At 44.9% G+C, this 13466-nt stretch overlaps 1 protein-coding gene across 2 annotated transcripts in view; it reads right to left on the bottom strand.

Moving 5' to 3' along the window:
- Positions 1 to 12963, bottom strand: part of LOC138744296 (arsenite methyltransferase-like) — a 36431-nt gene extending 23468 nt beyond the window's left edge. The window contains exons 1-10 of one of the 2 annotated variants that reach the window (XM_069900195.1): positions 12869 to 12963; positions 11434 to 11485; positions 11082 to 11209; positions 10661 to 10811; positions 9867 to 10003; positions 7900 to 7969; positions 6946 to 7027; positions 5247 to 5378; positions 3761 to 3903; positions 2405 to 2539 (exon numbers count right to left, since the gene is read on the bottom strand). In XM_069900195.1, the coding sequence (XP_069756296.1) occupies positions 2405 to 2539; positions 3761 to 3903; positions 5247 to 5378; positions 6946 to 7027; positions 7900 to 7969; positions 9867 to 10003; positions 10661 to 10811; positions 11082 to 11209; positions 11434 to 11485; positions 12869 to 12897 (1059 nt within the window). In that variant the 5' untranslated portion in view covers positions 12898 to 12963. Of the gene's footprint in view, positions 1 to 2404; positions 2540 to 3760; positions 3904 to 5246; positions 5379 to 6945; positions 7028 to 7899; positions 7970 to 9866; positions 10004 to 10660; positions 10812 to 11081; positions 11210 to 11433; positions 11486 to 12711; positions 12837 to 12868 lie in introns of those variants that run through there. The other variant, XM_069900194.1, reaches the window with a different exon arrangement.
- Positions 12964 to 13466: the final 503 nt, after the last annotated feature.

Below are 13466 nucleotides of genomic sequence, written 5' to 3'. Positions count from 1 at the left end.
CTGAGAATACCATGAACTCAATCAGAGGAATCTCGGACCCTGGCTTGGGAGGCAACGTACCATCCAGGATACTAGATCTCTTCCACAGAACCTCTTTATCTGTCCCCCTAAATATGGCATCCCCTATCACTACAGCTCGCCTCTTCTCCTCTCTTCCCTTCTTAGCCACAGGACCAGACTCCATGTCAGAGACCTGATCACCATGGCTTGTGCCTGGTAGGTCGTTTTCCCCCAACAATTTCCAAAATGGTACACTTGTTATTGAGGGGAACAGCTGCAGGACTGCCCTACAATGTGAATCTGTGGAATGCTCTGCCACAGAGGGTGGTAGAGGCAGATTCGCTGATTATGTTCAAAAGAGAGTTAGATAAGACTCTAGTGGGCAAAGGAGTTAAGGGTTATGGAGATAAGGCTGGAAAGGGGTACTGATGGTAGTGATCAGCCATGATCTGTAAAATGGCGGTGCTGGCTCGACGGGCCAAAGGGCCTACTCCAGCTCCTATTGTCTACAATGTGCCTAAAATCTGCCTGTTCCCTTTCCATCTCCTGTCACCCATCTACCATCCTCCTGCCTCCTAGGTGTGACACCCCCTCTGCCTCCTGAATGATCCGGAGTTCATCCAACTCCATTTCCTTCACTCAGCTTGTCAGGAGCTGTAGCTGGATGCTCTTCTCGCAGATGACCCACATTCTGCAAGGGGAGCATTCCCCTGACTTGGCTGCCATTCCCACAGTTAAACTAGAGGAACAAAATATATGATAAAACCAGTCCTTACCTGTGTCTACCTGCTGAATCCTTTTTGTTCCTTAAAGGGGGTGGCCTTTTATGTCTTCACCTCCTATTATCTCTCACCTCTAACCTGTTCTTGCCAAAGCCTGTTGAGCTGAAGCCTCACCATTCGTACTCAGCCCACTCCAACGATGACCACTCTGCTACACAGTCCCTCATTTTTTTCTTCCTCCAATCAGCTTGTAGCTGCTGCCTCGCCCACTTTTAAATTCTAACTGTCGATCCTCAGGTCACCTGACCGCTCTTGCTTCTTCCTCCATGAAGGAGATCACTGATTTGGGAGAAGTCTCATGGTATTCCCATCTTTGTCCAAAGTTATTCGGATCTCAAACTGCACCCCACCCCCCCTACCCCCACCCACCTCCCTCCAACTTCACTAGAGTTGGCAGAGACGAGCAGCACAGATGCACTGATGGGAAGCCATGCAGGGAAAGGGAACGGCTGGCAGGGTTGCAAGGGAGCTGAACTGCAGGAGGGACGCGTGGTGCAAAACCAGCAGCCGAGAGACAGGTGGGCCCTCAGCACAATAAATCCTGTTGCATTGCATTTCCTGCAGAAATTTAGATTCTCCAGGATATCCAAACTGCAGATCATCTGCAGGTTTGGGGGGGGGGGGGGGTGGGTGATGTAGAGTCTTGGATGCAGTTCAGGAAATGAGGGCAGGGACTCGCATTTAAGAGGCATTCAGATGAGCATTTGAATCGCCAGCATGAATCCCAGAGTCAGAGCTTTCAGTCCAACTCATCCATTCTGGGCTAGTCCCATGTGGTCCATATACTTGTAAACCCTTCCTATCAATATATTTGTCGAAGGAGCTCTTGAACTTCTCAATTGCACTCACTCCTCTGCCAGCCCATTCAAGGTATTCACCACCCTCTGGTTTAAAATGTTGCACCTCTTAAACCCTCTCTCCTTCAACCTATTTACCCAGTTGGTACAGATGGACACCTGATGGGTTGACGGGCCTGTTTCTGCGCCAGATGACTCCATGACCTGTTCACCTTTCTCTGAATGATCAAATACTGCAAGCTGTACAAAAACCAAGCCACCACTTTTACTTTGTTCCATCTGCTAAAACAGCAAGCACCTTCCAATGGTTAATCACTAATTCCACATATCATTTCCACATTTTGACATGTCTGTCCACAGCTTCATGCACTGCCAAACTGAGGACTACCCACAACATGGAGGAAAAACACCTTATATTTTGTCTGGGCAGTCTCCAAGCAAACGCTATCAACATCAACTTTTCCAATTTCCATTAACACCCGCCCCCGGTCCCTCTTTCCCTACCCCTCTGCTATTTTCTTCTAGTTCCCCACCCTCTTCTTAGCCTTCAGCTCAACCCCTCTATCACTTCTCACCACCTTTCCCTGCTACTCTCCCACCTGTTCTTCCCCCCCTGCCCCTTCCTCTCTCCTCTCCTCCTTGCCCCAACATTTTATTCAGGCATCTACCGGTTTTTCCAGATTCCTGACAAAGGGATCAGGCCAGAAAAGTTGTCTGCCTCGATGGATGCTGGGTGACCTGCTTAGTTTCTCCAGCACTTGTATGTACATCACTGGACCCCAGCATCTGCCCATTACCTCTTTTTAAATTTCTTGTGGCCTTTACCTGCGCCATAGGTGGGTGTTCTCCAGAGCTGGGAGACGTCTCGCCAAGCTTCGGCTGAATAGTGAATTCATCAGCAAATCGCGAGGTCTTGAGAATTGCGGCCATTTCCTCGTCCACGACGACAGTCTCTCCTTCCTGGTCAAGGGAATAAAGCAATAGTTCAGTGTGAATTAATGGAGTTAAACAGGAATGCCTGCAAACACCGTGATTGTAGTGAGATGGACAAAAGTGCTGGAGAAACTCAGCAGGTCACACAGCATTAGAGGATCTTTCCTGCACCCAGAAGACTAATGGCTTCGAGAAAAAAGCACGTTAGCACCTCTATCTCCTCAGGAGAGTGCGAAGGTTTGGTATGATATCGGAAACCCTGGCAAATTTCTACAGATGTATTGTGGAAAGTGTGTTCACAGCTGCATAATGGTCTGGTGTCGGGACACCAATACCCCTGAGCACAAAGCCCTGCAAAATGTAGCAGCAGCGATCATCAAGGATCCACATCACCCAGCACATGCTCTGTTCTTGCTGCTACCATCAGGAAAGGGGTATAAGTGCCACAGACTCACACCACCAGGTTCAGGAACAGCTGCTCCCCCTCCACCATCAGACTCCTCAACAACAAACTCAATCAAGTACATATTTAAGTCTCTTACTTCAGCACTTTATTGATTTTTTTCTCTCTCTATTGCACAGAGAGAATATGTACATTCCATACAGTTTTATTTGCACTGCCAATAAGTGGTAATTCTGCCTCCCCCGCAGGAAAAAATAATCTCAGGGTTACATCTGATGTTACGTATGCACTCTAACAATTAATTTTAAATCTGAAATCCATAGAAGTAAAGGATAACCAACCTTTTGGGTCCGAGCCCTTTGTCAAGGTATAAGCAAAAAAAACAGGAAGGCCATTGAATAAAAAGGTTGGGGTGGGGGAGCAGGGAGGACAGAAGGAGCACAGGAAGAGATATATGGACGGCAGGGATATGGAGGGAAGTAGTCCGGATGCAGGTGGGTGGGACAAGACACAGACTAAATGGACCCTCGGGCCCATTTGAGCTGTAGTCTTCTCTCATTACTCACCATCTCAATACGTCACCAAAAAGCTAAAAAGCTTGGAAAAGGGATTTAGATGGGGGCCTGAGAGGAAAGGAAATAGAAAGCTCAGATGAGGCAGATGTTTAGGGGGTGGAGGTGTGGACATCAATGTTGAGAACGATAATCAGCTGTTTTTCTGATGCACTTGCCTCCTGCTCCTGGAGATTTCATGGCTTTAAACTCTCCCTTCCCCCAAGTCAAGATACTTTATCATTCTAGATCAGAGTTTGCACAGAAAGGTTGAGCTTGGAACTCGAGTCTTACATTAAATATGTGATTGATGTCAAAGTCCAGCTTTTCTCTGCAGCCCGTGATTGAGCCGTTGTAAATGACACTGCACTTCTCCCTTGGAGCCCCAGCCGGGATTTTGAACAGTCTGTACGTGGCAGAAACAAACTTGCAGTCACCTGAGGAGAGAAAAGTTAAAACTGACTAGACTGAGCAGGGCACCAATCACCTCAATGCTAGTGTGCAAATCAAAGCATGTGGCCTACCTTCATATAAAACCAACGGAAATATAGTGTGTAGGCTGCTAAGATGGTATAGATCTCAGCATTGATTTAGAGCCACCAGCAAAACACTGTAACTGAACAGCCCATCAGAAAGCTGCCACAAGTGCCCGTTCCAGCTCTCTGATAGAGCGATCCAATTAGTTTCAATCTCCTGATCTTCCCCTATAACTTGCTCTCTCAAAACCCAGCAGTACTGCACCAATTCAGTAAGGCTTGTACAGAACATGCCAACACTGGTGCCCGGTGTACCACAGTGCTGACCAAGCAGATAGAGACACACCAGACACTGCAGCTGGTGGGATCTTCCCCATCACTTCTCAGCTCCTTTCTCTCTCCTCCCACCTGGATCCTCCTATAGCCTGTGTTCTGCCCTCTTTCCTTCCCTCCTCCCCTGCCCATTTCTGCTTAGACCTGATTACATCCTACAGATGTTGTGTCACCTGCTGAGATTCTCCAACACTTTCCTGCTCAGAAACACGGATCCTCAAATTTCACCCGTGAACCTCTTTGCCACAGTAGTGTGGATTGTGGAAAGTCATGTGACCTCTCCGCCTGGAACCTGGTGGGAATGTGAAAAGTCACATGACCTCTCCATCTGGAACCTAGTCAGAAGTCGCTTCACCTACCAATCAACCTAATGATTACCTGGGTCAGTCCCTCCGGCAAAGTCTACCATGTTGAGCAGCTCTTTCTCTTTTCCTCTTCAGTCCTGAGACTAACCCTGCTTCACCCCAGGTCACAAACAGTGGACAACTGGGGCTGTTGTACAGGAGTGTTGTAGATAGCATTGGAGCCGACCTCTCATTAGACAAGGAATGGGAGGTTAACGTATTGTAATCCTTGCTAGTATCGGTAGGGTTAAGTCAGATGCGACTGGTCTGTACTGTGTTTGTATGAGTATTGGTGGTGTTAAGTCCGATGTGACTGATTATACTGCGTTTTGTGATTGAGAGTACAAGTGTGTGTTATCCCTGTTGCGATCCGCATATGTGTGTTTTAATAAAGAAGCTTCTTGTGTCCAGACACGTTGCTCTTTAAACCCACTGAACGTGTACTCCTTCCCACAAAATATTTTTGGCTACCTGGATCCCGTTTTTTCCCCCAAATCCCCTTTGTGACATCACCCCCTTTAGTTCGTATCCTATTTCCCACACTTCAGTAGCAGTCACCTAAACAATTTTCCACGCTAAAGGGCACAATGTATCCAGGAACAGTTAATTGGGTCTCAGATCTCTTACCGATGATTTCCTCAAGCTCTTTCTCAACCACGAGAATCTTGCTGGCGCTGATCAGTCGGGGGGCACTGAAACCCACCTCCTTTACCACACTGAGGAATTCTTTCCACCACAGAGCTCCCCCCAGACATTCACCTGAAAGAGAAACCATTCAGCAAATTGCGTAACATCCCATTCACTCCTGGTGCCCAGCAGGTTGCTGTGATTATATTTACCGTAACTCCACCAAAACACTCTGGTCCCAAGCGGCAAAGAAATTCACTCTCCAATTCTTTCCTTCAAGCAGGCAAGATCGCCAGCTATGCAAAGGGACACGTAGAGCTCAGAAAATCACATCCCACAGCGGATTAGTTACTTTTTAAAAAATTTTAAATTTAGAGATATAGCAGAAGTCCTAAAATCTGGACTGCTCAGGGATTGGGTCGGTACGGTTTTTTGGATTTTCTAGATTCTCGGGCAGTACCTTTAAAATTCACATTTAAGGAGGAACAAAGAAGAGATGAACAGGGAAATTTTGGTAGTTTATTCATTAGAAAATACAGCGCGCTTCACTTAGCAAATCTGGCAGATTTTAAATTAAAATGACACTGAGCATTTACGCATGGAGACGTGTGCGTTCGAGTTTTCGAAAAGTTCAGATTCTTGGATGGCACAGATTTCTGGCACCTGTATTTTTGGACTTTTTGACAGTACAGCCCACAAGCCCATGCTGTCCAAATAAGCCAATTAACTTACAAACCCCGCTTGTTTTCAAGAGGGTAAAAGAAAACCAGAGCACGCACGCAAACAGTGAGAACATACAAACTCCTTAAAGGTAGCGCTGTATTTGAACACGGCTCTCTGCTGCTGTAATAGCATTGTGCTAACCTCTACGTTAAACATGCCGCCTGTTTCAATTAGGGCTTTTCCCAACCTCCATCCCACCTTTGCTCTATTTAGCTATAACTTAGCAAGCAGATACATTGAGGGTACTGTACTACTCAGAAATTATAAGGGATGGGTTCCATATACTCCGGGTGATCCATACTGATAAGTTTCCCCATCAGTCCCTCCTCTCACTGACTGACACAATGGCTTCCAGTTCAAGAATGTTTGCATTTTAAATTTTCAAAGCTATTTCTTGTCTTACAACTCTGCATGATTTCTGGACTTTGCATGGTCTGCAATAAATTTGACTTGCTATTGCTCAGTGCTGAATTGGAAACCAGTGAGTAGTTCAATGTGGAGGGGGTGATGGGGAAACCATCAGTGTGGATCACCTTGGGACATTTTGCCAAGTTAACAGTTTGGCACATTTCAAAGTTGTTTAGTGCCTTGATAAAAATACTACCATTTCAAGAAGGCTGCCTACTTATAGGTCCCCAATTCTGTTAAGTACCAACGGCATGTTCCAAATGACCAAGGTCTTTCACTGAAGTCCTGCTTCCTCCCACATTGAAGGCAGGCTGGGGTTACACAGTGACAAAGGACAAAATGTCTTTCCCCAAATAACATGGATTTTTAGGGCAATTCAGCAATTCTAACTATATAATCATATAACAGTTTACAGCGTGGAAACAGGCCATATCGGCCTGTTATACGATCACCAGGAATGATACTAAACTCGGATTTCAATTAATCTGTAACAGTGACAGGATTGTGTTTGTCCACTCAACAGCAATATAATGTCTCTGGCACGTTTACATGATTTGCTTCCACATACCCCACAAAACTTTGTGCGTCCTTACAGCTTTTGGAAGTTCACGATCGGCATAGATGTCACTGAAGTACATTTCACCACCATCCTAATGAAGGGAATGGAATTCTAATCAGTATTGGAGACACACGAGAGTCTGCAGATGCTGGCATCAAGAGCAAATAAAAGCTATCGGGAGGAGCTCAGAGGTGAGCCCTTCATCGAGATTAAGGACTTGAAAAGCTCAGAACCAAAACTGACGCTGCTCCACCAAAGGAGTTCCTCCAGCAGATTTGCTCTAATTAGTATTAGTCTCTCACCACAGAAGGTCCTACCGTTATATCTGATGCCTCAATTTTAGAACTGGAACAATTTTGTGCTATTAACTTTTCGCAAAGCTCATTAACCAAAAGCCGTCTACTTCCTAACCTAAAGCCCAAATCTTACAAGGTGACAAACCTTCCAGCACTGCCTCAGAATCCATCTGGTGGCAAGAAGCACCGGACAAGAAAAAAAGAATGCAAATTAACCCCCGCACATTCACATCCACACAGCCTCTGGACACCAGTCAAGGTTGGGATGAAGTTTTTCCCATCTCTCACCAACCCCAAGGTGTTCAGCATGCCCTTCTCAGAAGGCAATTATCAGACCTCTCTTTGGCAGGAGCCTAAAATCCCAATGTCACTAACTCCTTTTACACAAAGCTGTAAAGCAGGCGCTTATTCACCTTTCGCGCTGTGTATTTAAAAAATAAAATCAAAAGCGGATTGGGTGGTCCAGATTACCCGTCTTCGATCCTCCAAGGTGGGTACCTCTGAGTGGTGGAGCGTAGCACTGCGGGACCTATCTAAAACTGCCAACCCATGTTGCCGGGTCGAAATGGGAAGGGCAAATGACAACTTTAGGATTCGATGCAAGTGCAGGAAATTCAAATTGTAGCGACTTCATCAGTACCAACTGAAAGAACCACTAAACAAGCACCTTTAACACTCGATATGCTTCTCTGAGCACAGCTGGTTTATCCGGTGATAAGTTGATCACACAATTTGATCTGAAAGAAAAAACAAAAATGTACCATCTGTGTAACATGGAGAGTTTCACCAACAGTAAATTGTATCAACTATCCTCAAATACCAGCAGGAACGTTGGTCCAAGTGTTAAAGAACCCCAAACCAATCCAGGTCGACAGAAAAGAGACTCCACCTCAGCCCTATCAATTTGATTCAGATTAACAACTGTAAACATAATCTGGGGCACTAAGCAATTCAATCTGTTTTACTGTCGCATTTGGGTATGGCAAGATGGAAAGCAGAAATTCAAAGTTGTATTCCTTTGGAAAAGTATTACATAAAATTTGAGAAATAAATATGCTACATTTTTACAAATTTGGCACTGTACACTCAAATATTAGGTTTAAATTTGTAAAGTTGTGCTTCATGTTGCTCTGGACCTGTGAGAATCTCCTCTGAATTCTACTAAGGAATTCTGTTGAAATGTGTGTTAGATGGCATTCCTCTGTGCAGTCCTGAAAGTTTCTTCTCTCTTTAATTTTACTTAACTACATTTGTACCTTTTATATTAATTATTTTGAGGGTGGAGGGGGGAATATGTACCATCATGTATGTACTTTCTAGTTTGTTTTCTTTTCGCAATTTCTATTATTAATATATCAATCTTTGACGACAACATGTATGGAGAAAATTTTAAATAAAATATCCAAAAAATGTTTTACTGTATTAAATGCCTTAAACAATAAGTAGGCAATTAGAAATAAACGTGAACTTGTCCATCTTATTTTATGACACTCATTTCACAATCAAGAGGTTTAACATTATTGCCCTCTAAACACTCCAAAAGTGAGCAAAGTCTACAATAATGTTTCATGTAGATAAATACTATAAATTAATTTAGTTTCTATGCAAATACCACTAAAAGCTAAATTAATTTAATTTATGCCCTACTTCCACTAAAAATTAAACACACACACACAAAAAAAATTGGGAATTTTGGAAGAAACCCTTACAATAACACTGTTGATCGAGGTATCCCTGTCATCCAGGTGTTCCAGGGGAGAGTGGAGGGAAAGGGAGAGGGCATCTGCTGTAGACCTGTTTCGGAGGGACATGAAATGGAGGGGGTGGAGAGTGGCTGGTACACATGTTGGTGGAACGTGAGAGGAAACCCATGCAGGTCACAGGAAGAAATTCCTTACAGTCAACAATGGAGTCTAACTCAGGTCACTGGCACTATAACAGCGTTGCACTAACCACTATACTACCTCTGCACCAGGGATGCCAAATATCAGACAAATGGCCGAACGTTGGAGGTTGGGTTTGGAGTGGAGGGAAATTAGGGTTTCCCTCAAGCCTTTATCCCTTCCCCTGCTGCCCAGCAATGGGTCACCAAAGACCACAGCAGCTGCCAGTTGGGCATGGAAGAATATGGGAATACCGACCTGCACCAACTCCTTGTGACTGCAACCTGAGGCAAGTCCCTGCCTGCAGACGCCCCCTTTGGAAAAGCCAAGACATCTGCCCTTGCTCTGCTTGGCCGGTCCCACCATGACTGCAGAGTCACACAACACAAAAACAGACCCACTGGGACCATGCCTACCATTATCTATCATCAACGCTCATTCCATGATATTTTCCTTGCATCTCCACAATCTCCTACACATTTGGGGCAAATTGCAGTGGCCAACTGACCGAGCAAACTGCACCTCCACAGGGGTGTTGAGGAGATGGGAGCACGGTGGCACAGGGAGAACGCACACAAAGGCAAAACCCACGGTTAGGAATGAACTGAGGTCAAAGGCGCTCCAGCTGTGTCACTATGTAAATATTTCTGCGAGCTGTTACCCTTCCAACCAGCTAGAACTCTCTACATAATAGTTTAACTGCTGTAAGTTGAGTGGTAAAAGAAACAATAGAACTTTTTTTTTTACATACATTACAACATCAAAGCTGTTATCTTTCAATCCAACATCACCAAGTTTTTCAATGTAGCCATGGATGAATTCCACATTTGGTTTACTGTAGCCAAACTTCTGTGTGTGATAGTTAATAAACTTCTTTGCCACTTGAATCTACAAGACAATGGTGACAAGAAGAGGACCACATTTTTCAGATCACAAGTCCCACAAGTCTAAAAAAAATCCTTACCCATCAGTTACTTATCCAAACAACACCAAAAAAGGTCAAGGGAAGCTGCCAGGACCTAGCGAACAGGACAGCTGGTTGGACCTCCCAGAATGACACAGCAGGGTGGTTCGCCTACTCCTGCTCCTATTTCATAGGTTACAATTGTATGACATAAATCTACAGGTGCAGCAGGCAGTAAAGTAAATGGCACAATGGCCTTTTATTGTGAGAGATTTGAATATAGAGCAGGAGGGAGTCTTGCTGCAATTGTACAGGACTTTATTTCAGGTGGTCACACCCTGACTGTGGTGTCAGGTTTGATCTCTTCATCTGAGAAAGGACCATTTTGCTGCCAAGGGAGTGCAGTGAAGTTCACCCGACTGATTCGTTGGATGTCAGAACGGGCGAAGAAAAACTAGATGCTCTTTGAAATTTAGAAGAATAACAGGGGATCTCATTGAGACATGCTCAATGAACACGTAGAACGCATACACATATGATCAAGGCCAGTTCATTGGATACATTCAGCAGGGAGTTGGATGTGGCTCTATTGGCTATAGAGCCTGGTTGCCACGGACATCCCAGTTCCCAGAGAGACGCACCTGCTCCTCCGTCATGTCTATTCCAATCACGCGCCCTTTCTCTCCAACCAGCTTGCTGAGCATATAACAATCCTGGCCGCTCCCACTTCCCAAATCCAGAATCCAACAGTTCTCCAAACATTCGGGAACCACAAGTCCACATCCAAAGTACCTGTCAAATATCAAAGACCAGACAAGCACATTACAGTGAAAGCACAACTCTGAAGGCATTCATAAAGTACCAGCAAGGGCACTGGGGAACCTGTGATCTACAAGCACATTATGATTCACCCCACCCACAGCACCCCCTCAGATAACCTACTGTTTCATATACCTTTACCTCTGCAGATTGCAGAATCCCGGCCTCTTTCTCAGCTATAATTCTATTGATAACATCACTTATTAAATATAAAGATAGAGCAAGATTATTAAGATTTCAGACCTGGAGGTCACTTCCTCATGAACATCTTTCAATGCATCCTGCACACACTTGGGGATTGGTTTGGCAGGAAGGACACAGACATTCAGCAGCAGATCCTCTGTTTTCTTTATCTTCTTTCCATAATAATCCTGTTAACAATGTAACAGAGCATCAGAGAGCCATAAGTGTTACTCACAGCAGCATTGCCTCCAAACCTGATTGATTTGAGAATTAACCAATTATCTGCAACTTGACAATTTTTTTGCAGAGCCCATGAAATATCACAGGAGAAGCATGTGGCCAATCCCCAAACCCCACAATTACAACTAAACCACAGTGAATGAATGAAAGGGTCAGCATTAAAAGTGATTACCTTGACTTTCTCATGTATTTCCAGCTGTTGAGCGCATCCAAATGAGGAGAGGCTGAAAAGAATTAAAAAACTAATGGTCAAAGCCACATCTTCCCCGGCTGAAGACCACTTCACTGGTGAAAAGAAAATAAATTTTGTGTATTTTGTGTACGTAACAAGAAAGCTTGAACTTGTATTGACAGGTATCCCTTGATGACAAAGGGGTTACATCCTGGGAAACATTGCCATGAGCAGTAACGTAAAAACGTAAGAAAGAAATAATAATGCTTCCAACGTGAGGATTTGGGACATGTTCGAACTCAAGGTTTTCTTAAAACCCCCAAACTCTAAAATAAAGAAACAAAATCAAAATATTATTTTAGAAGTCATTCAAGGATAAAATATGCAATGTACACTTTCAGTGTACTCAGCAAGTAAAATATCTAAGCAATCCCCATCAAATTCAATAACAATAACTGATATTGTAATTGTATTTTACAAAACTCTTGCTCAGGGGCAGCAAGTGAGAATTTCATTGTATTTGTACATTGTGCCATGTGTGTGACAAACTCATCATCCCCTGCACGTCCTGTGTCACCCATCCCACCCTGTACTTCTGACACCAGCTCTCCTTGGTGCAGGGCTTCGACCCGAAACGTGGCCAATCCCAGCCCTTCCAATAGATGCTGCTCTGCTCTGTTCCTCCAGCAGTTTGTTTTTAAGCAAGTCACTTTCCCACCGTCTTATCTCGACAGATGATAATCGACAAAGACACCTGCTGTATCTCAGCCCCTCTGACCCTGCGGCCTCCGCTTTTCCTTTCGCCCCTTCTTCTCAGGGCACGTGGATCGCCAGCTTTTGCCAACACAACAGAACACAATTTCAACTGCTTTTTATTTCTAACATCATTAAAACAAACAAAACACTTTGCAAATTAAGGACAGTTAAAATAATGAGGGCTCCTCAATAAAACATGTCGAAATCAGGGGATTCCTGTCCAACAAAGTGGCTCCCCAAACCCTTCCAGCCCCAAGTTCCACAACACTCAACAGCAATGTTGTCCTGAAGGAAACGTGACAGGCAATTTGCTTTCCATAAATCCCCTCCAGATAACAATAACTAGTGGGCAACCTGCTTCAGAAAGATGGCTCAAGAAATAATTGAGCTTCCCCTCTTCTCTGAACTCATGCAAAGGGATCTTTCCATTCTGTGGAAGACAAAACCTCAGTCTAAGATCCCATCTGAAAATGCATGACCAAAATCGAACGTGGAGATGGAGCAGCAGCAGGAGTCTCTGACCAGAAAGGTCGCTCCACAGACCCTGCCCAAGTTGCTGGTGCTTCCAAGGTTCTCATCATCAAGGGGAGAGTTACACTGACACTTCCACGCGGCAAAGCCCGTCGCCCAGCTCAGCTTCCCTGGTCTCACTTGGTCAAGGTGAGGGGGAAAGGGATACCTGTCACCGCAACCCAACTCCTGCGCCATCGCCTCGCCGCTCAAAGTGCACCCACTTCCGTCGGCCCACGTGATCCGTATCACAGCAACGCCTGTCAATCATTGACGGCGACTCCAGGGCGCCCGGTCAAATGTTGCAGTGGGAAGGATCAGCTGATTGCATCGTGTTTCCGGGGGGGAGGGGGGGGGGGGCTGTGGGTGAATTGAACGAGGAATCGAATCGAAAGAGCTGACAAAAAAGCTGCAACTGAATCGAAAATAAAGAGGCAGATCAGTTTGAAAAGCTGTTGGAATAACCGTAGTTTCCAGTAAACCTGACCTTTCTCACGAAGAGGGCATTGGTTGCACAAATTGCCTCATGACATCGCTCACTCTTTGCTGTCAATCAGGTTGCAAGTCTCGGATGTGCTTCAGCGATCGCTCAAAGGAGCCTGGAACACAAGCCAGATGCTGAGATAATAAAATCTAATAATCAAAAAAATGTTTGAAACTCTCAGCAGGTCAGACATCTGTGGGAAGAAAGGTGGTTTATGTTTAGAAGACATGGGAGCAAAGGAAGTTAAAGAAAGGGCGTGCAATTAGCAACACTGGTGATATGC

This window comes from Narcine bancroftii, chromosome 10 (genome assembly GCF_036971445.1).
Source record: "Narcine bancroftii isolate sNarBan1 chromosome 10, sNarBan1.hap1, whole genome shotgun sequence".
NCBI lineage: Eukaryota > Metazoa > Chordata > Chondrichthyes > Torpediniformes > Narcinidae > Narcine > Narcine bancroftii.
This window is presented reverse-complemented; position numbering and strand designations above follow the sequence as displayed.